The sequence below is a fragment of the Typopeltis vanoorti genome, chromosome 20 (genome assembly GCF_054136105.1).
Source record: "Typopeltis vanoorti isolate ZY-2024b chromosome 20, IOZ_Tvanoo_1.0, whole genome shotgun sequence".
Classification (NCBI taxonomy): Eukaryota; Metazoa; Arthropoda; class Arachnida; order Uropygi; family Thelyphonidae; genus Typopeltis; species Typopeltis vanoorti.
In genome coordinates, this window is record NC_143568.1 from 33,828,713 (window position 1) to 33,845,003 (window position 16,291).

General features: G+C 36.2%; 1 protein-coding gene across 2 annotated transcripts in view; it reads right to left on the bottom strand.

The window, feature by feature from the left end:
* The window catches only part of stmA (Protein EFR3 homolog stmA), a 382,799-nt gene that overhangs the window by 241,771 nt on the left and 124,737 nt on the right, over nt 1-16,291 (bottom strand). For both annotated transcript variants that reach the window (XM_090409773.1, XM_090409772.1), the window contains exon 7: nt 3,266-3,400. In XM_090409773.1, coding sequence (XP_090265899.1) covers nt 3,266-3,400 — 135 coding nt within the window. The remainder of the gene's footprint in view (nt 1-3,265; nt 3,401-16,291) is intronic.

Here is a 16,291-nt window from a genome sequence, read left to right on the forward strand (position 1 = left end):
GTGGGGATAAGGAACTATTGCTCTTTATGCACACTAAGTCAGGAGCATTTGGAACAAAGGGGAGAACTTTTAGTATGATTAGTTCTTGGCAAAAGTTATTTGCATTAGTGAGATGTGGCTAACAGAAGATAATATAGTTAGTGAGATATAATGTGAAGGGTATAGTATTTTCAGGGAGGATGGAGAAAAAAAGAGAAGGGGGGGTAGTATTATTGATGATAGCTGATAAATTGTAACCAAAGATAGTTGGAGTTCCACTGGAGGTCAGTGAAAATACATTCGAGGTGATCTGGTGTGAGATGTAGGCTAGGAGGACAAACTATACAGCTGGTTGCTGCTACAGACCAGGAGATGTGAAAGATGATAACGATAGTATGCATCAGCAAATAAATTCAATTAGTGGACAGTGAGTAATTATTATATGAGAATTCAACTATAGGAACACAGATTGGAAAGAGCAGGAAGGAAGGAAATAGAATTTATGCAGTTACTAATTACCTGAGGCAGCATGAGATGTATATACCACAGATTTGAAAGTGCTTGATCCAATAATTACATCAGAAGATTTGTCTGTAACCAAAATTACCACACTGCTGTCAACAAGGAGAGTGATCATGTGGTTTTGATCTGGGAGGTGGCTAAATATGTGGAATTTTCAGTTAATAGGAGGGAGAGGGAGGTATATGTGGAATCACAGTGCTGGTCAATATAACAAACTCAGGAGATTACTTGGAGTAATGGCATGGCATGAGAAACTGCAAGGATTGAATGTTGATAGTGCATGGGAGGTGATAAAGGAGTGTTTGAGAAAAGTAATAGAAGGCTATATACCTACAGTCAGAAGGATAAATCAAGTGTGGGAGTTAAATGGATGAACAGCATTATTAAGCAGGAGATACAAAAATGCAGAGGGAATTCAAAAGAGAAAGGTGACCGGCAGGCACATGAGCAGTACAATGCACAGGCCAGAAGGGTAACTAGAATGGGTATGAAAGGCAAAATCAGAGTATGAGAGGAAATTAGCAGTGTAGGCTAAAGGTGATCCCAGAGAGAGAGAGAGTGTGAGAGATCTTTTGTTTCATGCCAAGTAAAAGGAAGAATGATTATGGAAGAATAATTTTGATGAATGCCAATGGTAGGGAGGTAACTGAAGCAGAGGAAATAGTTGAATTACTAAGTGAACATTTTGCAAGGGTATATCATCTAGGTGGAGATACTGCAATAACAAGAGAGGCAAGGGCTAATATGGAAATAGGGATTGGTGAACAGGAGGCACATAAGATATTACAGACCCATGATGTGAATACAGCAATGGGATTAGATGGTATATCAGCTTGACTGTGATGAGAAGGTGTTAGGAAATTTGCAGTGCCTTTCACCACATTGTTTAAGTCTCAGTTTAGAGTTAATCCCAAGGGAGTGGGGAAAGAGGGGGAAATAGTACCATTGCATAAAGGAGGTTCCAAGACTGAGAAAGCAAATTAATGACCAATCAGCATCTCAGGAGTGGTGGTCAAGGTATTGAAGAAGTTAGTTAAGGGAAAAATCCATGAATTGGAAGATAGGAATGGGATACTATATGGGGGAAAACATGATTTTGAAAAGGAAAGGTCATCCTCAGTAATACTCACCTTTTATAATATAGTGATAGCTCAGTTGGATAAAAGTAATAGGTACACCTGTGATACTGCTAGACTTTGTAAAGGCTTTTGACAGGATACCACATGGAATTCTAATAAATTGTAGCACATGGGGATGGATATGAAGTTGGTAAAGAGGAATAAGAGGGTGGTTGATAGTGAGATAATACCAGACAGTAGTTGATTTTGGAGTAGAGTGCAGTAGAAGGCTTGTCACTAGTGGCATGCATCAGGGATCTGTCTATCATTTAATTTATACATTAATGATATAGGAAATGATATATGAGGAAATATTCAGTTGTTTGGCAATGATGCAAAAATTAGGTTGAGCAAAAGTCAATAAAGATTATGCTCAATTTTTGTAGGGTGATTTAAAAATAGACTGAGAGTAAGAGCAAAAAAGAATGGATGTCAGCTTAATGTGACAAAGTCCAAGGTTATGCATTCTGGGGTAAAAAAATCACCAGCCATGTACCACAGTGATGGAATTATATCCTTTTACTTTGCCAGGAGATAGACAAAGTGAGGGATTTGAGGATGTTAGTGGACAGGGCATGTTGCTAAAGTGGCTAAAACAGCTCATTAATTACTTGGTTACTGAAGAATATTCTGATAAGAAGATTATTCTACCTCTTTATAAGGCCTTGATAAGACCTCATCTTGACTGCTGTGTGCAGATCCTGGTGACCTGGGTCTCTTGGGAATAAGGAGAGGATTCAGAGGTAAGTGACCAAGATGGTAGCAGATCTTTGGAATGCACCTCATGAATATTAAAATTTTGAAGATCTGTGGGTTACACAAATTGGTTGACAAGAAGAAAAGGGATGATATGTCAAGACATACAAATTACTGAAATTTTTCAGAATGGTCTAATGATGGAAAAACCATGGGCCAGCCATCCTTGGAAACTGAGCAAGAATGTGGTTAGCAAGGGTGGGAGGAGGTTTAGTTTCAAAGTTTGCAAACAAAACTTTGCACACAAAATTATTAACGACAAGGCTGCAGAGGGCAGTTGACTTCACATGATGTTACTTTCTTTTTCCATAATGCACAGCACATTATATTCATGAAATATCTATCATTCACATTCTCATTCAGTCATGGCACTATGATAAGGAGTTCAAAGTGAAATATGATGGATATTGTACAAATATTGAATAATGCCTAGCATAATGCTTAGGAGACCTCCACTGAGTGGGTTCATACTTATCAAGGTATGTATATTATAATAATAATAATTATGATACACATGCCTGAGAAGAGTGTGCTATGCATTTTGGGATAGAAAAAGCAACATAATGTGAAGTCGACTCTCTATACAAGCAGCCTAGTCATAAAAAAAATTTCATGTGCAACATTTTGTTTGTTAATGCTTTGATAAAATAAGGATGAAATCAAGAATATAATTTTTTGTCCACTATTAGATACTATACTCATCATAAATTGATACAATATTAATTATGCTACAATATGACCTTGTTTACGATGTGACATGAGTGATAGTATTAAATAAGGTTTTCCAGTTAATTATAATCTGGATCTTTTACTAATTTTCAAAAATTAGGATTATATTGTACTTTGCTAACTTTCCTTATAGTTGATAAAATATTATAAAAATATCTTACTTAAGCACTGGACGGATCACTGATCGTACATGACCAAATGTGGCTCTACCCATCAATTCGCGTAGGCAATTCTCAGCAAGTGACCATGGATTACTTTCTTCCTGTGGAGAGTCTGGAGTTTCTGTCAAACTACCACTAAAATACATATACATACATGTTAGAAACCACAATACATAATAAACAAATTATATGTGCTATTTCAATTTTTTTTCCATTCTGAATATATATGGATTTTTCTAAACATTAAACATTTATTAAAAAGTAGGAAAAGTATAAAGATTTCTTAACTTCTTGAAAATTCTTAACATACTTCCATACATACTTAAAATATGAAATTAATAAAGACTTAATTAATACATTTTGAATAATCTAAAATTAGTAATAAAAATTATTTGTACAAGATGAGGGATTAAGAGTTCTATTTATCAGGCCTGTAATCTGCAAAAAATTTTTAATTTGATGTGCTTTTCTCCTTCATATGATATTTCACATCCAAGATAAAAGTATTTATCTGTTAATTTTATTATTAATAACTATTTTACTTCTAACTGGTGTTTTTCTACAAAATGCCATTCTTTTAGTTTTATCAGTAGATATTTTCAGTTCTACAAAACTGTTCTACTATGAGGTTTAAATTATGCATTACTCATGTAAATTATATTCATCTGATCAATATGAGACCAGTGTGAGCTCACCACTCTGTTTATTGGAGGACTGAAATGGCTTAAAAGAGTGTCATGTTTGGACTCCAGAAATTCTATAGAGAAGAATTTCTGGAGTAGGTAAAATCATTTAAAAACCATTTAATAAAAATTACATGAAAGTTCGAGTCTTAAAATGTTTTATATAATAATTTCCTCCACATAAATCTGACTTTTCTTTTTTTATATTTACATTTTTGATTTTATCAATTTCTTGCATTATAGCCTCACATTATAGGCCCCTTTCTTCTTTGAAGAATCAACAGTTAATGGAGAAAGTGATCTTGCCATGTTGCAAAATTTCTTCATCCCCAAATTGTGGAGATTAAATCTTTCAAACACCATCTTCGCCCAGCAAGATATAGCACCCTATTGTTATGCACTGAATGTGCCACAGCTTTTCACCTTCTTGAACAAATGGATTGGTTGAGGCAGATCAATTACTTGGCCATCGTTCACCTAATCTAACCCCAATAGACTACTAAATAGCTCCATTATTTTCTATATCTTTAGTTATTAAAATTTAAAACTGGCAGGACTTTATAAACACTGTGTATAAAATCAATTAAAATAAAAAAAAATTCCTTATGTTATGTAATAGTAAAAACGTACTATAGGTTCACAAATAAATCTTTTCTAGATGGGAGCCACATAAAAAAATTAAAATTATAATTATATTATAATGAGAAATTTCTATACTTGCAGTTATAGAAGATATATATATATATCTTCTATAACTATTGTTATTTTAACTGACAACACAACATTTCATCCTAAATTGCCCAGGATTTCTTCAGGTTTAAATATCCTTATTAGTAGACAGAACAATAAGGATGAAACATTGTGTTGTCAATTAAAATAAATGTTATCAACTTATTCTAGTGTTCTACTTTATAAACACTATACAGTGGGTGATCGGTTAACGAACACTTTCGCGAAAGATTTTTATATTCGGACAAAAAACACATGTTCAGATAATGAACACATCACAGAACAAACACAAGAAGAAGTGACGCTGTGTGTAAGATTTGTTGAACTGTATTTTACTGCCATCTATGAACGGTTTCTGGAACGAGACTTTGACAGTTGAATACATACCCTTTTTGTGTGCTAGTTGATTTCTGTTATCTGAATTTTTGTAAGTGCTTTTCTGAACTTTTTTATTTAAAAAAAACTCATAATATTATGGGGCCTAAAAAGAGTGGAGTGTCAAGAACTGTGCTCACCATAGAAACCAAGCAAGAGATAATAGCCAAGGTAGAGAGTGGGCAGAAGACGTCTGATGTTGCTAGGCAGTATGGCTTGAACAGGTCTACAGTAGGCACAATCTTAGCTAAGAAAGATATAATCAAGACGACTCAAGCAGCTGAAGGAGTAACAAAAATCACATCTGAGAAACAAAGATGTGCCATCCACGAAAAAATGGAGAGATTGCCTTTAGTTTGGATAAAAGAAAGGGAAATGAAAAGAGATGTAACTAGTATGACTATCATTCAAGAGAAGGCTACAGAAATTTTTGAAAACCTGAAGAAACAAACTCTACATTCGTCACATGAGGAGATAGAATTCAAGGCTACCACTGGATGGTTTGCAAAATTTAGGAGATCTGGCATTAAATGTGGTAATGCATGGTGCATCTGCTAGTGCAGATAAAGAAGAAGCTGAGAAGTTCTGTCTCAAATTTCAAGAATTCATTAAAAAAGAAGGATATTGTCCACAACAAATTTTCAATTGTGATGAAACTGGTTTATTTTGGAAGTGCATGCCGAACCGTACCTACATCACGAAAGATGAGAAAAATATTCCTGGGCATAAACCCATGAAAGACTGATTGACGTTATTTTTGGGAGCTAATGCTAGTGGTGATATGAAGCTTAAACCGCTTCTTGTCTATCACTCTGAGAACTCTAGAGCATTTAACAAAAATTCCATAATTAAAGAAAGACTGCCAGTGATGTGGAGATCGAATGAAAGGGCATGGGTCACGCAGGTTCTTTTCAAAGAATGGCCGTTTAAAGTTTGTACTCCAAGCATCAAGTTGCCTTCAGACCAATGAATTGCCATTGAAAGCACTGTTGCTATTGGACAATGCACCAGGACACCTAAAAGACCTTGAAGATAATTTGCTGGAAGACTTTCCATGGTCAGAAGTCACTCAACGACAGTTGAATTCTGCTTGGCGAAAGCTGTGTCCATCCTACATTCAGGGAGATGGAGATGATGTCCCTGAAATTATGGATAAAATTGTGACAACTGCTAGAGATCTGGAATTGGAGGTGAATGAAGATGACATGGAAGAGCTCATAATGGAACATGAAAATGATCTGATGACAGAAGAACTCCAAGAACTCTTGAATGAAAAACACCAAGAAACTCAGCAAGATGTGTTTTCTTCTGAAAAAGAGGAAGACGAAAGATGACCAGTGCCGACATCTGCTATTAAAGATTTTTTGAAGAAGTGAGAGGATGTCAGAACAACGGTCTTAGAATGGCACCCAAACCAGGTTGAGGTCAATAGGCTTGGGGCACTCTACAACAACAATGCTATTAATCACTTCCGAAAAATCCTAAAGAAGAGAGAAAAGCAATTGACATTGGACAGATTCTTTAACGCCCCCCAAACGGGGGAAAAAAACATGACTGATGAAAATGCAAGACTGTGTATGTATGTATGTATTATTGTTATTATAAATAAACGTAGTAAGAAATTATATAATTTTTTATTTATTTTTTTGGATCTCCAGAACGAATTAATCAAATTCCCATAAAAATCTATGGTAAATTGATGATCGGTTAATGAACAATTCGGGTAGCGAACATCATCTTTGAACGAATCATGTTCGTTAACCGATCATCCTCTGTGTATATATATATGTGTGTGTGTGTGTGTGTGTGTGTGTGTATATATATATATATATATATAGTGTGGACAAACTCCAGTTAGAAGTAAAATAGTTATTAATAATAAAATTAAGATCAATACTTTAATCTTGAATGTGAAATATGATATGAAGGGGAAAAGTAGTAGTAGTTTGGTGGGCTACTTGGCTAGCTGATAATTGGGGCTATTGATGGTAAATTGGACACATTCGTGTTGATTGCCCAGGTGGCTTAATAATGTATTTAATGATTTACACTCATGGTGGGCATGATCTAGTGCGATGAAGATAGTATTTCTCCAAAATTGTACTACCTACATCCCACTAGATCATGATCCCACCAGAACGCAAATTAAAAAATTAAAAAGTCTACTTAAAAAAGTATCTTCCTGGCTGCTGGACATTATAAAAAACTCAAACTCTTTGGTTCGTCCCCACCCCCAGATATATGGCTTACCTAAAATCCACAAACCTAATCTCCCCATCAGTAGATGTCACTGATGCTCCATGCTACAAATTGTCAAAACAGCTGGTAAACTCTCTTACCCCCCCCCCTCCCTCAGTGGCCCTACCACATCCTATATAAAAAAAAAATCTAACCATTTTAAAACATTGATTAAAAATCTAATTTAAATAATAGAGATATATTGGTAAGCTTTGACATCACCTTAAAAATCTAACTTTAAATAATACAGATATTGAAAGGATAATAGCACTTTTTAATCTCAGATCATTTGCCGTTGTTTCTGGAAAGGATGAGAGTGCTTTCTCTATGTTACTAATGATGTCGACCTTAGGAATATGATCTGGGGCAATGGCAAAATTGAATCCTTTCTTAAGTATTTCAGTTTTTAGTTGTGTTAATATATGGTCCGAAAGGTTAAAAAATCATTTTTTCATCAGGGAGGCTCAGTCCAGAGTTGTAATACTTTTCATATAGTGTGCTGAATTTTTTTATTTGAGTTTTTTTGCTAATTTGAAAAGCTTTGTTGAAACTGTTGTAAATTATCTTATCTAGAAGTGTCCATAAGTTGCTCTCTATGTTATTAGAAATAACTTCAAAAAGTCAGAAGCATGAAAGGTCTATTCTGTTAAGTTCAACTCTTACATATTTGTTAAATATTGAATGGAGAACTTTTGACAAGTTATTCATTCGGGATCTAACATGTAAGCTTTACAAAATAACAAAGAAATTTGCATAATACCTGCTTACCAGCAGAAGGTAAGAAACACCTAAGTTGTATGTGAAAGTGTATATCAGTATGTGTAATGTATTCTAATTATTTATTGTCAAACAGAAAGCTAAAATCAAGAATTATGTCAGATTAGCATTTCATGTAAAGGAATAATGGCTTAATTTATGTATTATTAAGCTATCAAAAAATCATAAGTTGCCAGGTAAGAAATGACTAATAGGATCAACGGTCACGTCTAAGCAGCAAGTGCTTGTCGTAATGCCGAAGGCTGCAGCTTACAGGGAAGGCTGACGTAAGTGCCTTTCCTCAAAAACAACACCTAATAGCAAGGAGGGAAAGCAAGGGGTCAACCTAAGGGCGATGTAAGTTTTGGATCGTGCGAAAAAACAATACAGAAAAAGAGGGCGCTGAGAAAGAATATTTAAGGCAATACGCAGCAAGCTCTAGGCTTTTTTTCTGTTTTCTTCTGGGATTTTAGAGATTGAGGACTCTCAACGAGTGATCGGAGATAAGACAAGCCGAGGGTGCTATGTCAACGAACAGCCGGCTGTATTCATGATTTGCGCTGAGAGGTATTCCGCAGAGACCCGTATGAGAATCAACAGCTCAAGCAGAATGGTGCCAAACACTGAATGACCCACCCGAGCGAGCAGAGAAGGCTTGTAGTTCCAGCCATTTCCCAATTTGATTCGGTAGCAGAGAACAAAACAACTCAGTCACGAGACCTGACCCAGAACCAGCCAAGACGAAGGATGATCCGAGCAACACGTGGCAGCTAATAGACCTTCGGAGGGACTTGGTAAAGTAAAGATCCTTTTGTTTTATATCTTGAGATTGTTTGAAGGTAGAATTTGTGTCTTGATAAAGCAAGATTGAGGACATTTTACAGAACTTTGACAGGATAGAGCAATTAATACAGCCAATTCTATTAGACAAAGAATTGTATAGGATAAATCTTTAACTTGTATATGATTGAAGTAGTGAAAACCCTTTGTTAAATTGAGTAAATTTAACTAAGAGAGAAATGAGTTGTGAAATATCTGTTTAAAGTAAATGTGAATGAAGGAACTCAACTTGAGTGCGACATTGTTTAATTATCCATTTGTATTACATGATTTTGCATGTCAGTTTATGTAAGAAGGTTAGATTAGTACTGAACAGTTTGTATAGCTTAGCATAAGACATTCACTTAGATAGCAATTCAGAAGTTTTGATAACTTAATACAAGATTTAATGTACCTGTCTTTTAGCATTAATAAACATGTTTTGTTACTTGAACCTGAGTCTTGCCTGAATTCGAGGTGTCAAACTACCACTTGTGAAAATAGAACCAAATAGCGGGAAGGAGTTTAGATAATTATATAATTGAGATTAGATCTTAGGTCACGACTGCAAGGTACTGAGATCTATATACTCGTGTGTGAATTCTAGATTAAAGTACAGGAATACCTCAATTATCGCAGTTATTGTTGCCACGAAAAATACCGCAATAATTGAATCCATGATAATCGGGATAAATAATGAGTGTAAAATGGGTGATCAATGCCAAGGATTTTTCAAATCTATTAATTAAATTTTATATATCAAGTAAAAAAGAAATGTGTTCAACATGTTAAGTAAAACATGAAGTTTCATTAAGAAAAACAAGATTATTCTTTAATCTTTATTTATATAAGAAGTACATACAGTACATATAATTATTCTTTCTTGTATAAAAATTGGTGTAGAGTTGTCTGGTGGAATTTTTTCTTTCTTTTTTCTTCGTATAAAACTCGGTAGCAACGGATGGAATTTTCAATTTCCTGACAAACTTTCAGTGATCATTCGAGATTAGGATTGCCATTCAAGATTTTTTTCTTTAAAATTTTCAGTAATTTTAAACATTTTGTCCATTTCTTTGAGGGGCAAATTCCTTCGATGCCAAGTCAATTTGTTCATCATTATCATCGATTTGAGCATCGTAAGCATGTTCTCTCTCACGGTTAATTAGGTCTTCATCATCCAGCTCCTTATCGTGTGACTGAAGCAGGTCCTGAACATCACCTTTTTTTCAATTTCTTTTAGTCCTAGATTGAAGCCCTAGAGTTTGCAGCATGCGCTAAAATATGGCAAACAATTGATTCATTTAGACCATACTCTCTTGCAATTTTGGCTTTGGTTATGCCTGCTTCATACTTATTTATCATATGCAACTTATTTTCTAAGCTGATCACTCTACGTTTCTTCTTGATAGCTGTAGACTTGAAATCATCCTTGTTTCTTTTAGGATTCATTGTGGGGGTAAATAACAAGAGAAATAAATATCCACATGTACTTCAGGCAAGGGCGGATAGTTACTGGTAAATGGTGAGAAGGTGCCGTCGGAGAAAAACGAAGCGCTACAAGAGAGCGATACCTGGAGAGTGGTGACTTGAATGACTTGAACTGGTTGCATATGTAGTGGGCTACATCTCGCTGCCACGATAATTCGAATTTGGAGCGCAATAATTGGAATTTTGGTATATCAAATTATAAACCGCGATAAATCGAGAATCACAATAATCGAGGCATTCTTGTATATGCCTAAAACCTAGGAATATTTCCCTGAGCTTGAATTATATTCTTGTTATAGGAAGCTGGCTGGCACAGTTAAAATATAAATTTGCCAGTTTCTGAAGAGGAAATATCCCTAGGAGCCAAACCAGGTTATATATTAAGGAGAATGATATAAAATTAAGGTAGAAGGATATAGAGAGAATTGGATCAAATTGGATCATACTAAATACATACTCTAATAAGGAAACGAAAATACAGAGACTTAACATGTTGTATTCTTTCAGGTAGTAGGGCCAGGGATGCCTTAGTATATATTCGTTTCACTCTTCTTGAATGGAATTGTTCTTTGAATGTTAAAAACTTGGGAATAATTTTAAAGTTTCTGCATCTTTTTAAGAAAGTTAGATGGTTTAGAAGTCTAGCTTTTTTACATTTGAGTTTCTCAAAATAACGTACCTTTTGCTTCATATCATCATTGAGTCTGTTCATTGTTTAGACTATATTTGGTCATTCAAACATATAATTAAACTGAAATATATATTGATCTTTAATTGACCGTGATTTATAAACATCTAATACCAACAAGTTTTGCAGACGGCGCTGTCTGGCTTCTTCAGGGCTTATAATGGTAACAGGAAAAAACTCTAAAGTGGCTAGTACAGAGAAAATGGAGTAACACTATCGTATAAATTAAACATTGAAACAGAACTCGTAACATTACAAGGATGGAGCGTGTTGTGTTAGTCACTGTTATGAGAGCATGTTCTGTAGTTTTTGAGTGAAATTAAATTCTGGCAGACTGAGTGATCTTATTAAGGTTTTCCATATGTCAGCTATTATCATTCCCTGGTTTCTGTTAGATTTTCTCCAGAACAAAGGACTACAACGGCTTCTTTGAAATTTCTACAACGGAAATCTTCTTCTAGGTAAGGCAGAACTGCTATCCCAATCAATGGTATGGTTAGTAATCGCGAAATGATGGGCTAGACCTGAGTTGTCTGTTCTGTTGTTATTAACATCTCCTATATGTTCTTTTTTTTTCGGATTTTGAGGCTTCTCGACGTCTGTCCCATATAGTTTAGTCCACAAGCACATGGTTTAGACCACCAGCATGTTTGAAAAAAGGATTAATGTCTTTTAGTGATCTTAAAATGTAATGGATAATCTTGACCGGTTTGAACACAACTCTGATATTGAAAGGTTAAAAAGTTCACGATCTTCTCGGACACTGTACCTGCATAAGGAATAACTATGGATGAACTGTATTGAGTGATGGTAGGTTGTTATTGTTGTGGGGGATTTCTATGAAGAATCTTGTTGATTAGATTCTTTGGATAGCCATTTTTTTATTAATGTCTCTGATATATGAGTAATTTCATCATAGTTTTTTTTTCTTCTGAGATGATGATGTTCGTACCTCTATTTTTGAGCATATGTATTACGCTGAGCTTCTGGGAAATATGGTGAGTTGACTTGAAATGAAGGTAGCATCCAGTGTGTGTTGGTTTGTGGTAGACTGTTAGTTTGATATGTCCATCTGCTAGTTTCTTGATTAGAGTATCCAGAAATGGTAGTTGATTATCTTTTTCCAATTGCAATTCCAAAGTGAATTGGAATTGGAAAAAGTATTTTTTGATGAAAAGAATTAATTTTGGTTAAAAAGTCCAAAAGAGCTGTTTTAAAGAGATTAAAAAGTACTATTATTCAACTTCAAAGCCACCTGACCTAAACATAACACCCCAAGAATAATACAGGTATATTGGTAAGCTTTGACATCACCTCACTGCTTTCCTTACCAATAACACCTTAATACTCTTAAAAAACGTTTTCCCTTCTGATATCTTAGATCTCTTTTCCTTTGCCATCAATTCTGGTTATTTTTCTCCGAAGAATAAATAATACAATAATACAGATATATCAGTAAGCTTTGACATTACCTCACTGTTTACCAATATTCCCTTAAATGACACCTTAATAATCTTAAAAAACATTTTCCATTCTGATATCTTAGATCACTTTTCTTTGCCATTAAGTCTGTTTATTTTTTTTGGAAGAATAAAATTTAAAATGAGATAGAGGGAACTGCTATGGGTCCCTCCCCCTCTCATCCCCACTGCCAATTTTTACATGGAAAATTTTGAAAAATGAGCAAAGACTCAGCCCCTCTCAAATCTTCTATCTGGCTAAGATATGTAGACAATGTGTTCTCTATTTGGCCTCATGGCCCACACACATTAGACTCCTTCCTCAGTCATATCAATAGTTTACATCCAAGAATCCAGTTTAAGATGGAAAAAGAAAACAACAACAGTTCACCTTCCTAGACACCTTAGTGACATGCCTTCTGAATGGTAACCGCTCCTTCACTGTATATAGAAAATCCACTCACACAGGCAGATGCATTCACAAACTTTCCCACAACCACCCCTCTCAACAATATGGCATCATTAAAACTCTAACCAATAGAGCCTATAATCTTTGTTCTCAATGGAACTCAACCATATACACAGCACCTTCCTATCCAATGGCTACAGTACTTAGAGAACGAAGAAAATAATCAGTTCTTCCCCCCATTCCTCGACCATCCCTTCAGAAGGATTTCAGAAATACCATAACCATTCTCTATGTCCACTGTACACCGGAAAAAATAGCCAGGTCTTTAAAAAAGTACAACCTCCACACAGCTTCTAAGTCTCACAGGAAACTTGCTACCTTTATCAGTTCTACCAAATAGTTCCACTACATAAAGGTGGGAAAATAGTTCCGCTGCATAAAGGTGGTTCCAAGGCTGCTGTTGAAAATTACCGGCCAATAAGCATAACAGGAATCGTTATCAAGGTCTTGGAGAAAATAGTCGAGAGGAAAATACAAGATTGGATAGATGAAAATGGGATACTGTATCGGGGACAGCATGGTTTTGTGAAGGGTAGGTCATGCCTCGGTAACTTGCTCACGTATTATAACAGAGTGATGGCTGAACTGGATAAGGGTAATGGGTTTACAGTGATTCTACTGGACCTTGCTAAGGCCTTTGACAGGATATCACATGGAATTCTAATCAGTAAAATGCAGCATATGGGGATGGATATAGGGTTGGTGAGATGGAGAGGAGGGGGGTTGAGGAAAGATATCAGAGAGTGGTTTATTTAGGAGTGGAGTCCAAAAGACGGCCTGTGACCAGTGGTGTGCCACAAGGATCTGTTCTTTGACCACTGCTGTTTAATCTGTTCATTAATGATATAGGAAAGGATCTGAGAGGAACAGTTCATTTGTTCGCGGATGATGCAAAGTTGGGTAGGGCAATAGTGAATGCAGATGATGTCAAAATTTTGCAGGATGATTTGGATAGATTGGAGGTCTGGACTAAGGAGAATGGATGTCAGTTTAATGTGGCAAAATGTAAGGTTATACATTTTGGGGTGAAAAGATTAGCAGCAGTTTACTACATTGGTGGAACTGTACTCCAGGAAATTGATGAGGCAGGAGATTTAGGAGTGTTGGTGGATAAGGAGTTGAAGTTTAGGGGGCACATTGCATTGCAAAAGTGGCCAAATCAGCTCATCAAATCACTTGGTTCCTGAAGAATACGTTGACGAGCAGAGACAAGCATGTTATTGTTCCTCTGTATCGAGCCTTGATAAGACCCCATCTCAACTATTGTGCCCAGATTTGGTCACCTAGGTTTCTTCTTGATGGGGAGGAGGTTGAGAGGATCCAGAGGCAAGTGACCAAGATGATAGCAGGTCTGTGGAATGAACCTTATGAGAACAGGTTGAGGATTTGTGGGTTGCAGAAATTGGTTGATAGGGGGAGGAGGGGAGATATGATTGAGACATTCAAATTACTGAAGGGTTTCTATAAAATTAATTCAGAAGATATTTTTGAGAACAGGGCTGGTTGTGGGAGGACTAGGGACATCCATGGAAGCTGGGCAAGAGTGTGGTTAGTAAGGGTGTTAGAGCTAGGTTCTTTACTTTTAGAGTGGTGAATGAGTGGAATGGGCTGCCAGAGTCTGTGGTGGGTGCTGTGACAGTGAATGAGTTTAAGGCAAGGTATGATAGATACTGTGTGAATGTCGAATAGTTGTGATGAACATGATTTGGGGCCTTCCTCGACGAGTCTAAGGACTCCCTGGTGTTGCCTGTAATAATAATAATACCAAAGGTCAGCTCCCTAACTTCTCTCAGTGCCTGGAGTATATAAAGTACCCTGCTCCTGCAAGTTGGCTTACTTCAGACAGATAAGTAGATCAGCCACTATCCATTTAGATAAACACTAATCCTACATCTGCAATCACGACCATGGTCAATCTGGCCTTGCAAACCACATATTGGACACAATGCACAGAATCTTCTGGGAGAAACCCACCATGTCCACCATTGTAAAGTATAAAAGGAAAGACTGTTTTTGGAATCTGCAGCAGTACTCAGAAAAAACTTCAGAAAATTTGGGAAACAATAATTGTCAGCGGTCCCAATTTACATCCAAGGCAGTGCAGAAATGTCCATAGATGGAGCAAGCACAGCCTATAGAGGCCTTTAGTCACCGTTGTGTTTTAGATAAACACTAATCCTACATCTGCAATCACGACCATGGTCAATCTGGCCTTGCAAACCACATATTGGACACAATGCATAGAATCTTCTGGGAGAAACCCACCATGTCCACCATTGTAAAGTAAAAAAGGAAAGACTGTTTTTGGAATCTGCAGCAGTACTCAGAAAAACAGAAAATTTGGGAAACAATAATTGTCAGCGGTCCCAATTTACATCCAAGGCAGTGCAGAAATGTCCAGAGATGGAGCAAGCACAGCCTATAGAGGCCTTTAGTCACCGTTGTGTTTCAATAAGTATTGTGTTGTTCTTTGTGTGTGTGTTGCAAGTGTTATTTATGCTTCCTGAAGATGTCTCAGTGATTGAGATGAAATATTGGAAGCATTAAAATTAATTTTTAATACATTCCTAGTGCTGTCAATACTCTATTAAACCTCTGACATGAGTCCTCCCAGCACTTAAGCCTTAACACATGAATGCAGATGGGTGCAGGCATTTGGAAATACTGTTGTTTTCTGAGAAAGTGAGTATGTCATGACAGGGAAACTAGAATTGCACAGATGGAAGATAGCAGGGATGGCCTCTGTGGTATCAGCTTGAGAAATGAGAGGGTGTACTATAATACAGAGCTAGATGAAGTATGAGAGAAGTAATAATGGCTACAAGAATATTGGAAGTGCACCACTAGTTTTTCTGTATGCAAATACTAGGATCAGTATGAATAAAGGAAAGGAGTTTATGGAATTGAATGTCTTTCCAAAGAATGTCTTTCCATTTGGAAATTTCACTGATACCAAGTATCAGTGAAATTTGGTTACCTGAGGAGGATGTTCTAACAGCGGTAGAAATTGTATATCTTGGCAGGACAAGAAAGATAAACGTAGTGGTGAAGACTAATAATAAGAGATGAATTGTATCTAATCAGGGTGGAGAATCAAAGTGGAAATAGCTTTAATGGCTTTGAGAGTATATGATGTGGGATAGATGTTTATAAGACAAGATATTAAGTGGGACGTTGCACTAGACCAGGGAATATAGATGGTGATGAACAGGAAATGTTTAGGCAAATTAGTTTGGCAAGTGCAAAGAGAGTGATCATTATTGGGAACTTCAACTACAGTGATATACACTGGGCAAAGCAGACATTATGAAGTAATAAGGG